At 42.5% G+C, this 20,509-nt stretch overlaps 1 protein-coding gene across 1 annotated transcript in view; it reads right to left on the minus strand.

Annotated features, from left to right (window-relative positions):
• The window catches only part of col22a1 (collagen, type XXII, alpha 1), a 52,854-nt gene that overhangs the window by 27,303 nt on the left and 5,042 nt on the right, over positions 1-20,509 (minus strand). The window contains exons 4-24 of the mRNA XM_068575973.1: positions 16,371-16,482; positions 15,887-16,010; positions 14,950-15,225; positions 14,734-14,814; positions 14,093-14,212; positions 13,936-13,980; positions 13,763-13,825; positions 13,490-13,528; positions 11,792-11,845; positions 11,630-11,683; positions 11,494-11,547; positions 9,632-9,685; positions 9,482-9,526; positions 7,432-7,485; positions 7,258-7,311; positions 6,742-6,777; positions 5,072-5,101; positions 4,810-4,863; positions 4,594-4,647; positions 669-722; positions 75-128 (exon numbers count right to left, since the gene is read on the minus strand). Coding sequence (XP_068432074.1) covers positions 75-128; positions 669-722; positions 4,594-4,647; positions 4,810-4,863; positions 5,072-5,101; positions 6,742-6,777; positions 7,258-7,311; positions 7,432-7,485; positions 9,482-9,526; positions 9,632-9,685; positions 11,494-11,547; positions 11,630-11,683; positions 11,792-11,845; positions 13,490-13,528; positions 13,763-13,825; positions 13,936-13,980; positions 14,093-14,212; positions 14,734-14,814; positions 14,950-15,225; positions 15,887-16,010; positions 16,371-16,482 — 1,511 coding nt within the window. The remainder of the gene's footprint in view (positions 1-74; positions 129-668; positions 723-4,593; positions 4,648-4,809; positions 4,864-5,071; positions 5,102-6,741; positions 6,778-7,257; positions 7,312-7,431; positions 7,486-9,481; positions 9,527-9,631; positions 9,686-11,493; positions 11,548-11,629; positions 11,684-11,791; positions 11,846-13,489; positions 13,529-13,762; positions 13,826-13,935; positions 13,981-14,092; positions 14,213-14,733; positions 14,815-14,949; positions 15,226-15,886; positions 16,011-16,370; positions 16,483-20,509) is intronic.

Raw genomic sequence — 20,509 nt, forward strand, 5'->3', positions numbered from 1 at the left:
CAATTGTTGCCCAAAGCAAAATATAATTTTTCGGAAAATATTGTGTGTCCGGATGTGTGCGTATGGTGACTTACAGGAGGTCCGGTGTGTCCTTGGTTTCCTGTCGACCCAGGTGGACCCACAGGACCCTGTGAAATAAAATGCAATATAAGTAAAAATGTATATAATTTGATGACCATATCATGATACTAAATGAATTTGGGTTTTTCAAGGTTATCTTTTGTCAAGCAATATGTTTCCATTGTTTTCTTGATAAGTATGTACAAATCAAATATTCAGATTTCCCCAATGAATTCATGTGTACAAGAGAAGCAGTGTGCATCAGTACCAGTGAGCCGCCACTAGAGGGAGGTATTGCAGCACTGTTTGCAGCTCATTCAACCTTGAGTACCACGACAGGTGTACTGTATTTCTATTTCTCCAGGCAGAAGTTTGGAGAAGTAATTGACGCAAAACGCTGGCTTGAATCTAGTTTGTTTTTCTCCTGGCTGTCAAAGCAAAACAGCAAAGACGCCTTCGGGAGAGCTGCAGTTCTGTGCTTTGTGGCTCACGTCAAATATTGAGCCACCTACGCAATTTAAATGCCACATTAAAATCTCCTCAATTTACTCTGAGGAGGTCTTACATGCATATACACGTGTACATCAAGACACTGAAGTTGTTCTTACTGGGGATCCAGGGAGGCCATCCACTCCAGGTAATCCACTTTCACCTTTTTTCCCCTGAAAGACATTTAAATTCAATTAAAAAGTGAATTAAAAGACATTCAATGCACAACGTGAGCTGTTTCCAGAGCCAATACGACCGAGGTTGCTGGGGTCATGATGACCAATGTATTTTTCTTTGTTCCATTTTGGGAATTTTAGCAATGAAAGGGTTTCAAAAAACTAAACTTTTAAACTCTCCCATAGTTTCATTGTCTTTGGCCAATTCCTGTATTTTTAAAACCCAACATTACTCAACTAAATCGGGCCTCCAACAGAGTTTGGAGGGAGGAGAGAGCTTTGAAAAACATTTAGACCTCAAAGTCGGCACACAGAACATACATGCGCGTTACATGGAGCTGTGTTTAGTCAAAACACAATAACTATATCTGAATAAGGAATGAAAAACATATTTGGATTCATTTAAATACATTAAAAAATATATATTGTGCCATACAATTGTACGATTTCAACTTACATTCTGTCACAAGACACAGACAGCTAAGTTACATTAGCATTTCATCAAGATGTTGACTGCAAATGTCACAAATATTCAAATTGATGAAGTTATTCCACATGATAACTGAGTGGGCTAGCAGTTTAATTCATACATACATTCATTAAAGTCATAATGGAGGAGAAAAAAAGTCTCGAAACACCTGATTGAGTTAATTTAACTAGCTTAAGAGAGTAGCTAGCATTACATTCCTTCTCACTTTTGGACTGCTTCAATCAATTTGTGTGTGTTTTTAATCGTATTTAACACTGGAGCCCTCAAAAACACAAACAAACAAACAAAACATAAGCAAATCAACAAAACATCTTCACCAATTTGCCAACACATGCTCATACGCTGCAAATACAGAAACGCTCTCAAGCAGTTTCAGGGGGACACTATAGAGTGTAACACACGTGGCTGGCCCACGATCGTTGCCGCCATCGCGCTTAGTTTATAAAGTTATTGCAGTCGGTAATCCTTCAATGCCGTTAGAAAGTGACGGTCGATGTAGTTACTTAGTTTTTCTCATCGTGGTTTTGTATAGATAGCTGCTGTTAATCAATCTTTAGCCTTTAGTTTAAAACCTGGAAATTCAACTCGATTTAAATAGACGTATTTTAAGTTTCAGGCGTGTGCTTCACTTTTTAGCGTCCCCTGAAAACAGTTTCCGTTGTGTTGCCCATGCGTTGTAAAATTGGTGTGTATGTTGATTTCAATATAGAAAAAAATAGTAAACACTCACTGCAAAACTTAGCACTTAATCATTATAAACTGCAGGCTCTCAGAGAACTAGCACAAACTATGTATTTAATTAAACAATGTACTTAATGTCAGTAACTATATGAACACATGAATAAGTATATGAACAAATTAACAGTAACTACATGAACAAATTCTGTCAGTGAAGGTTTTCTCCGTGCATTCCTGTCACATTTCCGCAAGAAATGTTCACAGTAAAATCCTGGCACCTGCTCTCTGGAATAATTTTTGTATTCATACTATTTCTTTGTGCTGTCCTTCACATTCACATTCCAGCTCAGGCTGCCCTCGGCTGTCGTATCAGGATGGAGGAGGGGTTATAAAGGCCTTAGTGGCAGTGACACACACGACTGATGAGAGCTTTGCTGCAGTGGAGGTGAGAGTGGCTCAATCTACACCAACTCAACCATACAGCCAACTCTATCAGTGTTGCAGCAGTGGAGAGCACCCTATTATCACAGCCGCCAGCCTACCTTCACCCTACTCACACTCTCTCCCGGTGCATCTTCAGATGAGGTATAACAACGACAAGAAAACAGGTCAAGCTCCTCACCATCTGTAGTTTTTATTTCAGATTGTTTGTTTTTTAGGATTCACTTGTGAAGCATCCTATGGGGCTGTAAAAAAAACATGCTTCAGCAAGATCTCCAATGATACTACAAAATAAAAGCAGAGCTGCACAGAGAGAGATTTCTCACATATTGTACAAAATGAACCCAATGTGATCACTTTATTCATATCGATGAACTGTAAACCCAGAGCTCTCGAATAAGCTCGGCTGGCTGAGGACAAAGTGCATTCTGGAAGTAGAAAAAGTGTTTCACTCAGGTCCAGAGGACGTTTGCCTCCTCGCTGCTGCCTAGCTGAGCAGCTGCTAATGTGGATTCCAACATATTTCTAATGAGAAGTTAATTGCTCCCGGTGGAGACGGGGGAATGGAGGTCACTATCTTTGTTATTGTTTTGAAAGAACAAATCACAAAGAACCACTGTGCCTGTGTTAATAACAGCCTGCCACGTGATTGGACCAACGTGGACGAGAGACAGCGTAAAATGAATATAAGAGACCAGCAGTACTCTTTCTAGATAATTCTACAAGCACTGATAACAGCTACAGTAACAGCTCTCATTAACATGAGGAAGTAAATATCCGTTTTCTTTATTTTAACTAATCCCATTGGAATATGATGAATATCATGGGAGCATAGTGTAAACTTCCAATTACTGTAGATTAGAGACACAAGAGCTTCTCTGGAGGCAAAGTAATCTAATTTTAGTCCAAACTCAGTGGACTAAAGCATAATCTTTATAAGATGCAATGCATGATAACATTTCCATCATTTTTTTTTGTTTATCTCCTTGTCATAGGATTATTGTTTTGTTTAAACATCATACGGTTTCGTTTCTTGTGATCACAAAAACAGTCAGCGGGAAATGAAACTTCTATTTTCTCAAGATTACAAAGAAATTCCCTTGCGATGCAAACCCGTCTCTATTGAATTACACGTGTATACTAGATGCTTGTTAATTATATTTTAATGGGAAAGAATTGCTCGCGGAGACATGTGCTCGCGTCCTGAGTCCTGTTGTGGTTCAGTTCAGGCAGCGCAGGCCTTTTGGCTAAAGAACAGCGTGCAGGAGGTTCCATAGGTAGAAATGGAATAAAATATGAATATGTATGTTTGTTTGTATAATCCCCTGGAAAGAAGATCTTTTGGGTGTTTCTTAAACACATTTTCGACGTTCTCCGGCTTAGTTTGATACATGCTTGGCACGCAGGAGACGCTTCAGTTGTTTGCAATCTGCGAACTCACCACCAGGTGGCGTCAACACCTGCACACCTTTAAGGTTATTAAAAGATCGAGGATACATTTACATGTGAATAAAACACATTGCATATTGTGCCTCAGGTGCTTTTATACAAACATTCTCCTTAAATATCTGCGAATTCATTAATAATGTTTCCCTATCGTGTACACAAAAAAATCCATACGCATCATGCTTCTTCATCATGTTTGTTGTCTTGGAAATTGAATAATTTACTCTTACGTAATTGTACATTTAGGAGACAGGTTACCTTTAATGTGATCGTAAAATAATGAAACAAACCGTGATCATGTGATGACGCCCTATTTGGCCTTGCATACAAAAAGACAGGACATAAAAGAGGAGGAAGCTACTTTAAATTTAGGGGAGGGAACTTCCTTGTGAGGAACTGAGCCTCCTTGGCGGATCATCCTGTCAGGTTTTGAGACAGACTCTGTCTGCTTCACAAGAACATGGGAGCGAGCCGTGGCGGGTGTGACGGCCTGCCGTCTGATTTGTATGCAGACAGAGTCGCGTCGAGGAAAGTCCCCGATGGAGTCTTCTTGCAAAGTTAATTGTTCCGTCAAAAGTTCAGATTTGCCGCAATTTGCTTTAATCGTGACTGCGAGGTGCATAAATAAAACGGAAGAAGGATGGATCGCCGATCGCACTCCTCTCGGCCTGTGAAATAGCACAACCAATAAGATTCCCTCCACCTCCAGAACAGTTTTACTGAGAAATGAAGAGATGAACGCACGCTGGAGCCAGAAACAACAGAAAGAAAGCAACGCTAACGCTAACCCTAACATCAAAGTGAAAGTCTTACCCTCTGGCCGGACTCTCCCGATACCCCCGGTTCACCCTGCAGACCCGGAGGACCCTGGAAGATAAAATGATCGGATACATTTCACACAACACGACCGTCATGTTCATGAGCGGCTGGGCACTACATCTGAACAGGCGGCTTTTGCAGCACTGCAAAATACCAAAATACTGGACCCTAAACAGCAGGAGAAAGGAAGTAATAAATCATGATCCTTACTTGAGGCCCCTGGGGGCCCATGGCCCCTGAAGGCCCAGGAGGTCCAGCATCTCCCTGAAACAAGTCGTACACATGACACACGTTACATGACATAAGTTATTTGGCTCTTTGAGATTATGGTTGAACATTTTCAGATAACTCCTTTACAACGTGCTACACAATGGGAGTGTGTTTATTTGTGTAGTTAATGGTTTTGTGGTAGTCTTTAAATCTTTACATTCCTGTTAAATAACATGATACATGTTTTGTAACAATAACTCACCTTTTCACCTCGTAAGCCTTCTTTTTGAAACTGAAATAAAAAGATAAGACAAACAAATAATCATTGTGAGTTATTTTTTAATTGGTAAAATCATTAACAGATGTGATTGTGCGACTAGAAGAAGAACGGAGGCCATGCACAGTATAACTGGCAACCCCCTTAACACACACGGTGGTACGGTCTGGTTAAAAAAAAAGGAAAATGGCTGATCGCTTTTCCTGCACAACAAGAAGTATTAAAACTGGTTGTTTTATCTGACCAAAAGTCGAAAACGCTGAGTAATTCTTTGTACTATCATAAAGTCAAGAAAGGCATTTTATTGAAGAAGCTGGGACCAGCACGTTTCTGTCGTATTTGCATCTTCCGTCGCAAACTAAAAACATCTTTTTCGACTACACCTTGAATAAGGAAGCTAGCGCAGTCGTAGCACAGTAGCATCACTAATAATGTCTCTTAAGGGTGATATACACTCTTGCAACTACAACTCCGGCTGGCCACGCAGTCCGATCGACGGACTCGTTTTGGTTTATGGGTCAGGTGCTCCAGACCAGCAGGTGGCGCAACGACCGTAGAGTCCACCTGCACACCGACGTTCACCGATATCTCCCTCCAGGAGTTCACCTCCATCTGCGTGTCCTGATACTCCGTCAGACGGGTTTTATAAATGCTCATATTTATGGACCTCTTCAGCCAAACGTTCTTAATAATAATAACAATAATAATAATAAAAATACATTTTATTTGTAAGGCACTCTTCCTCCGAGAATCTCTGAGTGCCACATAGCTAAAATCAAAGTCATAAAATTAAGGTCATAAAAGTCATAAAAGTCAACTTAAAGTAAAAAACGCCTTTTTGAATAAAAAGGTTTTTAGGCCAGTCTTAAAAAAATCCAGGGTCTGTGTTGCCCTCAGATGGGCAGAGAGACCGTTCCACAGGCGGGGGCGCTGCTGAGCAAAAGGCCCGGTCGCCCATGGTGCGGAGCTTGGTGTGGGGAACCCGAAGGAGTGAGCTACTGGAAGATCTTCAACGGGATGCATTGATCGTGTTTCTGCTATGACAGCAGTATTATGCTATGAAACCGGAAATGCGAGACTCAGACAGGATGTGGTTAGCGGACCAATCACAGCCTTGCGGGCTGCGAACGGCTCGCGTAGCTTTGACGGATAGTCAGAAATTTGGGGTGACGCACACAAGAAGGCTGACGGGACGACGCAAGTTGGTCCTTGCGTGTCTTGCGCGCTTGCGTCTCTGCGTAAAACCCGAGTATGAATCAGCCTTTACTGATCGCACTTTGTAGTTTGACTTTATTGAAGAAATTGTACTTTCCTGATTCTTGTTGTTCTGAGTTTGTACTCGTGGTTGAATGCACTTATTGTAAGTGGCTTTGGACAAAAGCATCAGCTAAATGTAATCTAATGACAAAGAGCTGCATGTCAATCTACTTAAAAGCTAAAATAATGAGTTGTTTAACTTCTGTCGGCCGGTGGTCCCTCTAGATGTGTGCTTACAGTTCAAAGGCAAATCAGCAGGTTAATCTCGTCCAAGATGACCTTGTTAGCTTTAATAATCATCTGCCGCTTCGTCTTTATAACTCCATCACTCCGTCATGTTCTCCATCACTAAAAAAGCCTGTAATTCTTTTCCCCTTTCGTCTATTTTTGGCACTTACCACATCCCCAGGTAATCCGGCCAGGCCTCTCTCCCCCTGTGACGTAGTTCACACAACAAAGATGAAAAACCCCGTCATTAGAAGAAGGAAAAAAAGCACCTCTGGCAATATGGTAATGATACGGCAGCAGCCATAATTTATGAGATGACACGTGTGTACTTATTGTCGGCCTCAAGGAAAGTGAAACTTGTGGGTAAAGAGCCATGGGAATTTGCTGCGTGTGTGTCTCTGTGTGTGTGTGTGTGTGTATCCGTGTGCGTGCATATGGGTGTGGTATGAGAGTGTGCACGACTGGAAGATTCATCACAGTCAGTAATTAGAGACAAATGAACTCTGCATTTCATATTCTCAGACAAACGAGTGGGCAATGAGGAGACTGAGGAATGTCTGCAGAGAACAGCCTGGAGATGACTTCCATCAGCGCAGCGTGATATCAGTCTGCTTATTACAATACCTCGCTTGAATTGTTTCTAATCGAGTGAGCAGGGTGTTGTGCATACAGGAGGAGGAACCTACCTTGATGCCTTTAACTCCGCTGGGACCCGACGCCCCGACCAGTCCTCTCAAACCCTGATACATTTTAGACAAAAGCTTCATTAATACAGAAGGTGACTCACCAAATATGCCACAGATTAAATATCCGTGGTCTGTTTGTGACTGTGGGATTTTAAATAGAGGATTAGAGCTTACGTCTTTGCCATGAACACCAGGTTTGCCAGGTAATCCATCAAAACCTGCCTGGCCCTAAAATGGAGTCGAGGAAAGCATTTAGAAAGTTTTGATAACTGTTGAAGACGATAGAGGAATTAATAAATAATTCTTGTTATAAATAATATAATAATATAACTGGTTAATAATATATATAATATAACAAGTAAAGGCCAGTTTCATGTACTCCACTTATAAGTGTCTTAAAGCGTCTATAATTGCAGAAATAAAACATATTTGCTCATAAACACTCAATGCCCGCTAAGTATTTTGTGAAGAACTGTCGACTCAGGAAGTGATTTACGTTACGTTACATTTACAAAGAAACCCAAAACATAATTAGCATGTGCAGCAAGGAAGCAGTTTTTAGAGGTCATCCACATGAATGACGATACCAACGTGTGATGATAACCTATCCAGTAGATGTTAACATATTACAATCAAAGTATTAGCAAATGCTGCATAAGCTGCAGCTCTAAAATAACTTCTATGAACTGAAAACTCAGTTTGAAACGCTGTAAGACGAACACGCACACTAACGCCCACTCAGACAACTCTGTGGCAGCAACCTGTCAATCACAATAGAGCCCGCCCTAGAGCATACTCAGCTTTATGGTCTAGTTGACTCTAAATGGGACGACAATTTACAAAATGAACATCGTGCTGTATTGAAGAAGACTTGAAACTAGAGCTTGAGACCATAATGTTTACAACGTTCACTGAAGTGACAAATCACGTGAGAATTTGAGTCATTTTCTCATAGACTTCTAAAAAATTTGGCTTATTTTTGCCACTAGAGGAGAGAGAAGAGGATTCACTTCTCAGACACGAGGGTTGACGCCTGAGTATCTGTCCATTCCAGTGGATATTGGATATGTGAAAACCTCGACCTCCTGGTGTTGCAAGTCAGCAGATCGCCACCACAAAGGGCCCCATTACATCTCTACCAAAGTCCATGGCAATCCATGCAGTGGAGATATTTCTGTCTGGAACAAAGTGGTAACCAAAACCATACGGAAGATGATAACAGACCTTTAAACAGCGCCGTGTGTTGAGTTTTCAGTCAGCAAACATTGCCCTGACTTCAACCCCAGATGCCTCCTCTAAACCACCTATTCCCCTAATCGCTTTACTGAGACAAGTACTTTTCCAGTTGTCACCTATACAGGAAATTGCTGACTGACTGGCCGGCTGACAGACAGCTTTAAACCTGGCATCAGCATGATTGAATGAAGCTTGGGTATGCCGAGAACCTGCTGCACATCCGCGTGCCATATGGCAAAGTAATCAGTGTAATGATTCCATGTTTAGTGCTTTATACGGGCCCCTTGTTTAAAGTTGTTTACATTTTAAATTCAAGTTGACATCTCAGCATGATGCAAAAGTAATTCAACTCTCTCATATCCGTCGAGTCGATCTGTTACTTGTAGCCCAGAATCCCTCAAATCATGATCACAAAAACATCTTGATTCAGTTGGAGACCACTGACGCTGGGAAAGAAGCTTTCACTCATTTATTAGAGGTCCGACCTGCATGCTAACATCATTGTGATGGCTAGAGAATGGGAGGTGTTAGCAGCTCGGAGGCAACTTCAGACGTCAACAGAGCTTCGGTAGGCCTGAAAGAGCTGCGTTACGGCCAAACGCCCCCACAGGATCCCAGACAGGAAGTGTGGAGAGTGAATCAAGGAAGCCACATCTGTTTGCACGATTACGCCTCTCAGTTCTCGGTTCCTTCTGAGAAGAATTGTCTGGCTCTGAAGTTAACCCTGTGGTCTGAACGCCCGTCATTTGTGCAGTTTGAACTCTTGAGCTGCGCAGGTTCAATCGAACATGCACGGTTCAAATCCGGGGACATGCTGGGAAAACATGGCCGGGGAAACTAAATGTGTGACCTTGACTTGTCCCTCAGCAACTACTATTTTGTTTAAGTGCCTTTTGAGCAAGATGCTGAACCCCTTTCTGATGCAGGACAAGCAATCGGTTCATATTACATAAGTCGAATGTCAATGAATGGGCGCAGTATGACTTACCCTGTCTCCCGACGTTCCTTTTTCACCTTTCCCACCTGATTCACCCTACGGCAAAACACAGCAACATTCTAATATAATTCATTAAAAGAAATGTTTGAGCATCTATCAATGTCAGATCTTAACCGATCACTCGGTAAAGATCATACTCACAGTGACACCTTTCGGACCTGGGGAGCCAGGCTTTCCTTCATCCCCTTGAATTCCCTAAACGAGATTGAGCAACATTTTATTAGTGGGAGGTTTTTTGTTTTTTTTAGACTTGGCACTCTGTTTAATAGTGTTGCAATGACATACTTTAAGGCCAACTGGGTAGGGGGGGACTGCTGAGTCAGAGGTAAATCAATGTAGGAAATGTAACTGACCAACTAGAAACCTGAACCTCGCCCTCTCACCCCTCAGAGGAAACAGCAGTTGTCAGTGGCACGACTCCCTATGGATGAACCTTGACACTTCTTTTCGTATACAAAGAGAGAAAGGCATGTCTTCTGATATCCATTTGTAAGGTATCTTTCTTTTCTAACTCTACTGTTTAAAAAAAAGTATTCTTCTGTCTCCTTCTTAATCAGGTCTACCACACTTGACATCGGCTACATTATTCAATGAATCATTATATTGTCAGTTTGATTTTGAAAGCGTATGACTTCAGGGGAAACAAAGATGCTATTTCTGTGTAATTTGGCCTCTTCACAGTTCTCATCAGATAACTAATGTGACGTGAATAATGGATTCAAGAGGCCTTCTTGAAGAGGGACATTTCAAAATGTCAGAGAAAAAGCACAGGTGTAAATAATAAAATTAACAATGGCTCACTGTCACACCGTAATAGCTCACTGGGAAACTTGAATACATCTGAGCCATCAATAATATTACTATGCTGCCGTGGAATGGGCCTATTATGCTGTAACACGGTGTGTGGATGTCAGCTGTCTTCCAACTTTAGGCTAAAAGCCTGCCGGCAAAAATAATTTGTCAACACTGCTGAACTTAAAAGATTTATGAGCACTATTATTATTCTTTCAAAAAAAATGTTGGAGCAGAAACACTTCAAACGCCATGCTGGCTTAAGTTACCTTACAACAGTTGTGATGGCTAACGGGGCAGCAATTGCTAGCGTAGGCGTCTAGCTTATGGATCAAACGTTAGCATGCATTCAGCGTCTCTAATGATGAATCTATGTCCAATATTTACTTTAATGTTTCGGCTTTTCGAATTCCTGAGAATAACATCAGTTGCGATCTTGATGTTTGACTAGCTAGCATTTTCTGTTTGTGCTACGGAGTTAGCGGACTCACCACAGACTTAATGATGTCGCAGCAAAAACGTTGAACCATACAGTAGCCTCCATGAGCCATAAATACTTTAATTCATGTCCGCGTGCAATATCCATTATGCTTGTTTAAGTACTTTATACACATTTTTATTCTATTTGTATATTTAATATTCCTCTGTTAATTTCTTATTTTTGTTTTAATACAGTTCTATTGTTTATGTATATTACTTTTTTTTTTTTAATCTGTATTTACTTGTGAGCAATGCTGCTGTAATCCGGTAATTTTCCCACTGAGGGACGAATAAAGGATCATCTTATCTCTTTTATATATGTATATATATGTATTTAAGTTGATGGTAGCATTTAACTAATTAAGTATTCCTGTGCTCAGTCCCGGGCCGAGCATCCTGTCACGGTCCATTGGCCGAACCTGAGCCAACACCCTGCTTCCTCCCCTCCCGGCTCTTTCCCCAGCTGCTGCTTCATCCAAGGGAAAGTCAACCAAACTGCCCCCTTTTACACAGAAAATCGATAACGGGCTGAGGGGTAATTGTCCAGAAAAATGAATGTACGGCCGTTAAACAGAACAAGTGCGTCTCTCATATCAGTGCCAATAACAAAATGACTAAAGATATCCTAGTTTTTTTCTTCTTCCACGCATAAACATCATGATGAGCATGAATGTACGTGAACTGGCTCGTGATATCGTTTTGAAAAAAATGGTAAGACCACATTCACACACCTTTTGTCCAGCTAGACCTGACAGCCCAGAACCACCAGGCGGTCCTGCTTCACCCTATTCACAGAAGATGAAAACACGCATATTAGCACACATTTTTGCAAACTCTGACCGAAATATCAAAACAGTCCTGACTTACTCTGTCTCCTTTGTCTCCAGATAGGCCATCGATGCCTGGCACACCACCCAGTCCCTGTCAGGTGATGAGAAACACAAAATGAACACCGGAAGAGGGTGTGAACTCTTTAGATTCGACATATCAAAGAAAACCGCCACATGTTCGGGTTCACGCGGGCCACACCTTCTCTCCTTTTTGTCCAGGAGCACCTGTCAACCCTATCCTGCCTGAATCACCCTGTGAACAGAAGGCAAGCGTTTACTTTGACTGTTGCGTCGTACATGAGCATGCAGGATGGCTGGCGGCACAGGAGACGATGGCGTGCTGTCAGAACATCAACCTGGTAGCGTCACAGAACGTGGTTTAGTGCACGGTGGTCGGAGGGTTAATGTCGGAGGAATTGATGGATTTGATTATTTGAACAGTAATACATACATTTGGACAAAAGACAGGCGTTAATGTCACACAGAACACAAAGTCACACACGACAAGATACACATAGAAACGTTTGGGAGCTGGAATGTGCCAACAGCTGTTATCGCCTTCATCGAGACCCACCGTGGTCGAGTCACGCGTCCAACCAAAGACTCAAAGGAACAACGGCTTCCCAGTGTTGCACTTTTGGGTCGAACACTGATGTCATAAGCTATATGCCGAGGAATCCCTTGGAATTTGAAAGCCGGACCGAGTGAAAAGTAATAGCAGTTAAATTGCACAGTACCACGAAGGTCCTGCCCACCGCAAGACTTGCCTCTGCTTCATAAACCACTTTATGAGTCACAGCAGGCACAGCAGGTCGCCCCTTTAATTATTTTCGGAGCTTATATAATTTGTAACGCACGTCATTTCATTCATCACAGAGATTAGGAGAAAGCCCCCCCCACCCCCTCCTGCCGCCCCGCTGCGCCCTATAACGAAGAAGACATTATCCGCGACATCACTGCTACTCTGGGAATCGCCCGTTATTGTCGGCTAAAGATGCAATTAGAAGCAATCAAAGCCGCATGAATCCACTTTCACCCTGTGCGACTCCATGACCGACATAGACGCTTTTAACCGCTGCCTGGAGTCGGCTTACGTCATGTTTTTCGTATCGTCTTTAAACAAATAAAAATAAAACAAAGAAGAAAAGTTTGCGACAACAAGTTGCAGCCTTCTCTGGGAGGAAGTGAAGACAGATGCTCCAGCAGAAAGTTAGAAATTGGAAAGCGACAGGGATGTGCTGCATTAAAGATTTGATTTAATGCAGTTTCATCAAACCGGAAAGGTTTTCCGCCGCGAGAACAACAAGATGGAAATAAATTTATCGCAAAATTAGTTCTGCTTTCTGCCTGACTGCTTTGCTGGCGTTAAAATAACACTTTAAACACTGCACATAAACCTGTATTATTCAAAAGAATTACAGATGCGTTTTTTTTTTTTTTTTTATCACAACCAAAGTAGATAACACAAGTGAAAAGACCACGTCTCGTCTTCCAGACCTCTTGGGGCCATTTTAAGTGTCCCTCTCTGGACAGCTTGAATGATGCATGCCCAGGATTTTGTCTCAAGGAATAAATTACACTGTGAGACTCCCAGCTGGCAGCACCAGGCAGCTCAGAGGCTGTGATTTGAACAGACTTGGTGGGCATCTGCGTAGGCCTGCCCTCTCTTCCACACATCCTCTGTGGTAACTCGTCCTCTAATTCTGACAATCACAGCTGTTTGAGCAGTTTCCTACCCACTCCCCGACAAAAAAAAAGATAAAGTAATAAAGGTACATATGAAATACCAAAGGAAAGAAAGAAAGGGAGAACTTAGAAAATGGTGTCTGTGATGTACATGCATATAAAATATGCACGGAGACAAGCATGCGGCGTCAGGAAGAGCAGGTGTACTTACCTTCGCACCTCTGTCACCTTTGACAGAGATTACTTTGCCCTGCAAATAATTCATCAATAAGGATCAATTATTCTCGAGGCGGGAAGAAAAGCAGATGAGATAACAGCTGGAAGGCATGCAACGTGAAACAAATTAAATTTGTATCACGGTATATATCTACAGAAACTCATAAAAACATTGAACGTGATGTTCTGAAAATACAATCAACTCGCTATTATCTCTCCTTTCAAAGGAAATCAAGCTTGTAAATGAGCACACTTTAAGTTTTCATACAGTTTCTCCTTTTTCTCCTCTGATTCCTGGAGCTCCGCCGGCGCCCTTAAGGCCAGTGTCACCCTAAAAAAAAACGTGAGTTCACAAAATGAACAAACATACTCGGGTGGGAGGGAGGGGGGTGTAAGCTTTTGTTAGACACAAACTTGTACTTAAAAGCAATTGTAGATGACCTTTGCACCCTTAGGACCTGCAACACCGGGCGCACCAATCGCTCCCTGTGAAAAATGAAAACACAGAAGTCTTTCGAAAGCCATTTTAGAAAGGATTCCCACTCATCTGTGGAAATAATAGATAGGGATTAAATCTGGTAGAAGGAGGGGGCTTTACCTTATCTCCTGCAGAGCAGGAGGAGCAGTTCACTTGAGGGCCTCTTTGTTGCTCCACAGTAGTAGGTGTTGGAGTGGGGATTTCCACAGGAGGGGCCTCCGTGACAACTTTCTTGGGGCACTGAAATTTAAATGTAATGGTCAAACCAGAAGAGATGAAGCAACAATTTGTGCCAGGACTATTTGGTGAGCATGGGACCAGCACAAAATTGCTTTCACGTGATGTTAGTGAACTTGTAGCGGCCATTTTGGAAGTCGGCAGTGTATCTGAGGGGCTGATTGTTTTTTAAGGTTAAAATAGTTTTAAAATGTGCTCACTCACTTTCTTGCCAAGCGTTAGATGTCTCGATCTGGTGCTCATTCACATGAACGTAGGAGAAAAAATAGGACCTAATGCTTTGAATAAGGTCTATTCAAATGTTCGTACTGGAAAGTTAATTTACTAAAAATGAGCCTGGTTGTGTGTCAGCGACAGAAGGTAAAAAAAAAAAGAAAAGAAGAAGCCAGAAAAGGAAAGTTCCTGTCAACCTGTCTGTTTTTATTCAAGTTTAAAAATCGAAGTGCTTTAAATTGGAAAGTAGCGTGACATGAAGAGGCAGCTGGCTTTGTTAAATCTGTACTGGAGTCACTGCAGCTACTCACAGGTCCATTGGGTAGATCGCAGCAGGTTTCCAGCTCTGCATGCTTGGCATCGCAGTACACCATCATCCTCTGGAGGTCGAACTGCGCGGAAACCAGACAGACAATTGATGAACATATCAACGTGGAGGATATTGGGAAATTTTAAAATCTATTCCAGCCTCTCGTGATGCTTCATTTCATGACAGGAGTGTAGTCAACAAACACACAAAGACTCACATCAATTGGCACGCTGTCGTACAGTCTCTTTCCAATCACTGTCTTGCCCTGGATGTCAATGTCCTCCCTGTCTCCGATGGGCAGAGTCTGGATGTGCTTGCAGTCCAAGTACAGAGACACGGACTTAGCCTCCACGCTGAGGGCAATCTTGTGCCAGTTGCGGTCAAACAGGTTGTCAACTTCTGGGTTCTTGAACACGGCTCTGACGGCGTCTTTCGTCAGGCCGACAGCGTTGTACTCCACCCCCTTGTTCTCGCCGTCCAGTCGGATGGACACCTGACGAGACCGAGGCGGGAAAACGTTAACGACAGAGGCAGAAAGATGAGATCAGACAGGTTCAGGGAGGATTATATGTATTGGCATACTTTAATATCAGACTTTATCGATGCACAAACTACCCATCAGCATGTTTAAGTGAACACAATTATGAAAGTAAATACCGTAAAAGTCGGGTTACAAGCCGCTACTACCTTCGGTGGGTGTCCCAGCTACCTCGCAGCTGTAGCCAGCTAGCGCTGCTGCTAGCTCTCCGCTAGCTTCTTGCTAGTTCCCTGCTCGCTTCCTGACAACCACCGAAGGTAGCAGGACCAGCGTCGGCTCGACGCCGGACTTGGGCAGCGGGAAGCAGCGCTAGCTTGCTACGGCGGGGACACCCGCCGAAGGTAGGAACATCTTGTAACCCGACTTTTACGGTAATCAAGCACAACATTTATAAAAAAAATGTTTTCACTTTAACATGGAGAACATAGCATTACATGTAGGTCAGCAAACTGACATTGCAGTTGAAAACTATGATTAGGAGTGGCTTGATAAATACAATATTTTCATGTTTATTTTAAGAAGGATCTGAATAGTCTGTGAGCTGAGCCTCTTGTGAAATCCTGCCACACGTGCAGTAATAGTCACGTTTATTACTATTTACGTTCGGCTGACCAACCTGTGGGATTCCATATTTGTCATAAACCTGCCAGAGGTACCAATCTTCCCGTTTTGAGGTTTTCCTGAATTTGAATGTCGTCACAAAGGCATATTCATCTGGCAAGCCTTGAGGAAACACATGCCTGCAGAATAAAAGCACATTGTTACAGCGTGTATAAACGCTGCTCTATTTGCCTTCGACAGTCACAGTTTAGACTTCAATGAACAGACTCATCATGAAACGTAGCGTCTATGTTTCACCTGTAACCACTTTGTCTCTATATATACACTCTTCCTTCCATGGCACTATTATTTAACATCCGCTGCAACTTGTGCTGATACTTGTCAATATTTCACAACTTCTGAAGTGAATTCAACGTTTGATATTCAAAAATGTCATCCAAACATTATTGTGCTGGTAACACATTTTGCACACGTGTTTTGCACAGATGTTAAGGAGACACTGTGCAGCTTCTTTTCAGTCAAACAGGGATGTCACTTACTCCGTATGCTGCACAATGGGCATGGTGCCAAGGCGAACGTAAGAACTTTGGCCTTCGTCATCTCTGGTTCCCAGAATATCTCTGACTTTGAAGTGCTCCATCAGGTCGAACCCTGCAGCAACACAGTAAAACAGCCCAGTTGGACTCACGACAGCCTCTCGCACACAAATAAATAGGCACACAGGGCTCTTAAGTGTTGAGGTTGAGTTATGGCTTTGTCAGATTTCTTGGGTACTGGGGGTTTAATTGGGTCTGTCCCACCACGCCCTGCCGCCACTGTTTGAAACTATTTTGGAGATTAAAATCACTGAATAGCTGGAAAATAGAACCATTTGTTTGGCCGCGCAACATTTCTTTGATTTGCTGCCAAAGGAAAAATGTTTTTATCCTTTCTGTTTAGGTCCACGTATTAGTGTGTGTGCGCACGTGTGTGTGTGTGTGTGTGTTGCCCAGCAGTATGTGATTTGAAGTGGTGTGACCACAGGTCATATTTAGGTGGTTTGGAAAGGACACTCCCTTGTTCAACAAACAAGCGCTGTAGCTATGGCAATGCCAGCGGGACGGTAGCTTGTGCAGCAGTAATGCTGCCAGCTGGTTGGGAAGGTCTCACTGGAAGCTAGCGGTTATGCTGCTGTGCGTTCAGCGCACTGTGCCATTAGCGAGCAGACAGGGATGAGGACGGCCTCGACGTAGTCCTGCACGGCCTCGGCACTGAAACAGACATCTGTGAAAAGTAAGGTTTTTTCCGGTGGGAATATTAACGCCAGCACACTCATCTTCCAAAGAGGAACATTAAGGTGGTAATGTGAGAGTCCGACAAAAGCTCAGCGGAGGTCATTAGAAATAGCCTCGAAACAGGTGGTAAGCCCCAGAGGCTGCCCCTGTGACATTAGCAACAGAGTAATAAATAACCTTAAAAACAGGAGCCATCATAACAGACCAAATAACTGAATGGGTCCGTCATCTGCAGCTACTCTGTCAGTACGGCGTCTCAGATGAACCGTCAGGGATAACAGAGCATCATGCACTCACCACAGGAGGGAACCGTTCCTCCGGTTTGTACGTGGTACATGGTAGATGGTAGATGGGGGAGGGGTGGGGGTACTTTTTCCATACACCATCCTTCATTTTTAGATGCCATATAATTCACGTGCATCTTTAATAGTTTCTACGTTTGGTCCGTAGATGGTTTGTCTCGGACCATAATAAAGCTACCCGACCATGTTCGAACTAAGTTTGGTTGTTTTAAAATAAATTAAAATGGATTTGTTTGAGAGCCTGTGGGTCTGCATCTACCTAGCTTCGCTGCATCACGTGACCAGATGGTTTGTCTCAAATGCACGTCAACCTGGTTATCCATTTAGCTAATTAATGGTAAATTGTGTCTTTCAATTTTGTTTTTTTGTCATTTGTTGAATAAAAGTGCAGTTACTTTTATTTCTATTGCAAGTTCTTTTATGTCATCAGCAGCATAACTACTTTTTGGCAAGACAAAAGCCATCAAGACTATCTCACCCCGGAGAACTTGCATAATCTGAAAGTGTCAGACCTATTATTGTAGCTTCTCTAATGGTCCGTATAGTCTTTAGGTTTTTCAAAGTGTTGCTACGTTTAACCCGTTTACATCTGTAATTTGGTCTTTATTAATCAATAAATGTGTCAGAAAATGTCCTTTGGCTAAGTTATTTTTGCAAAATCTGGCAAGAATTTGCCATTATTTAACCAAAAAATAAAGAAACGTATTTGAATACGACTTTTCAATCGTCAATGAACATGAAGAAAACTTTTGAGATCACAGAAAGGACATGTTAAACTAAAACGACACACTTATACTTGTAGGAACACGACATCTCAAACTAAATACATGAGAGGAACCTGGTGCAGAAGGGCTTGAGCAGTGAGAAGGCCACACCACTTGAGCCTTGGTGATGCGATACTGAGGGATGTTTTGCTTCGTATCAGGACTCGCTGAAGGGTTTCGCCAGAGGAAGCCGTGCAGCTGTGAGCCTCGGCTCCTTGTCACCCTGCTCGCGTCGTGCACATTCGCTCACCGCTCCGTTTCTGTGGCCGTCACGGGGCCATCGCAGCGCAGAGCTGTAATTTGGACTGGCAGCGGATAGCATGTAATCAACCCAAAAAGTTATTTTGGACGGCCCCAAAAAAAAGAAAAGAAAAAACCAATGGGGTGATCTGCGGGAAAAACCAGATGAGTTCACTGACGGGGAAAAGGCAAAACGCATACACACAGCGCTCTTTTCATCAGAGCAGATGGCAGCGGGCGTGCAGCAGATAGCGAGCGCGCTGGAGCCGCGAAGACGCTGCTCGTGTGCTCGGTGCCCTCGAGGGGTCAGACCAGACAAGCCCGTGATAAACACAAGTCTGACTCAAACCGCAGGTGTCTACGGCTGTCAAATCATAATCAGCGGCAAAATAGTCTCTCTCACGGAGAGTTACACTCGTCGAGGACATTTGCTGGGTAATTATAAGCGGGAGCCCACAGCTGCTTGTTGCAACGAAAAAAAAAAATTCAGTCTGTCTTGTAACGTCTCTGAGACATTCTCCATGTGCTTACCCGCAATTTGAGAGAAAAGCACTTTGCTCAAACAAGTTTGACATTGTGTGTCTTCAAGCGAGGCCACAGTTACAGACCTACAGTGTTTTGGGAAAACCCCCGGACATCTCTGTCATGTCAGGGAGCTTCAGACCGCCGTGTGACAACAGCGGCCGAATCCCGATGCAGGTTCAGGCTCCGAGGTGCGATCGCCAATAAACGTCAATAATCATCCATGTACGTTGTCTCACTGTGCTAACATCCAAAGTAACATTTTAAAAAATCATGTTTTGCTGCACCTGCTGTGGCCTCTTCATGTTCTCCTGGGTGAACCATTATCATAAATAAATCCACTTTGGATTCAAAATGATGATAGAAGCGCTGAGGCAGCGTCACAGTATAGTCATGCTCGCTATTGGTTTCGAGGAAAGATTTTCTCATCTAATTTACCAGCGGAACGAGACTTTGGATAGGAAAGACAAACAAAGGCACAGCCCGAAATACATATTCCAATTAGAGAGCTAACAGCGCATCTGACAAAGTGTTACATCTGTGTAAGGAGACTTCAGTGGTTTTTTTCCTGTGATTCATCTAAAGTTTGTTCTAATTCCTCTGCAGTTTGGAGGAAAAGCCCTAATTAGCATAATTAGCATCATGGCCATCATCTGATAAAATGTCCCACATGATTAGCTGTTCTTTAACTTTGATCAACGAAGCCACTAGAAACAACCTTTTTCAAGTTTGAAGCGTTCATCATGGGAAACACCGACTGAAACACAGTGATGTACTTGAGTATTTCCATTATGAGCTCCCTGGTACTTTATGCCATTCTACCTCACTTTGGACCACCACCACTGCTTTATTACACCAAACTACGTCTGTTTTAAACGTCCAATGATACAATATAATGGATGTATAGCAAAGATGGACACAATACAATACAAAGATGATTCTTTATCTTGCGAAATTCTCTTTTCTTATTCTTTTTTAGTTTTTGGCTCAGTGGTTGGTGCAGCAGGCTTATTGAAAAAAAGAAGTTAATCTGACATCTGTGTGGAGTTTGCACATTACGTCTAAATGGATTTCCTCCAAATGCTCTTGTTTCCTCCCTCAAAATAAATACATTCATGTTATATAAATTAGAAACAGCAAACAGGTCGTGGGTTTGCTGACTCTGCCTCTCATCCAGTGCATGCTGGGATAGGGTCCAACCCTAATGACCCTGAAGATGATGATGATGATGATGATGAACCAAGCAAACAACAAAATGGATTGTTCTATTTGTAGATACATATTCATTAGTCCTTGTTATATTGTATTCGTCACAGGAATGCGCGGTACCATCATAATATAATGATGCTTCATGACTTGTATAAGTCTGGGTTTCACAGAGTTTTTTAATGTTTTATAGGGACTTTTATAGTCTGATTACACAAACTAATATTTTTTGTGGGGGAAAATAACTAAATACTGGCACAAAATGTCAGTAATTTGCGATAAAAAAAACAACTCAACAGTTTTCCCAGAGTATCAGGTGAAAGTCAAACTTTCTAAAACACAGCTTTCATCACTCTGACATCTCTCTTTC

The sequence above is a fragment of the Clinocottus analis genome, unplaced genomic scaffold (genome assembly GCF_023055335.1).
Source record: "Clinocottus analis isolate CAN_PGR_092001 unplaced genomic scaffold, fCliAna1.0.p SCAF_14, whole genome shotgun sequence".
Lineage (NCBI taxonomy): Eukaryota > Metazoa > Chordata > Actinopteri > Perciformes > Cottidae > Clinocottus > Clinocottus analis.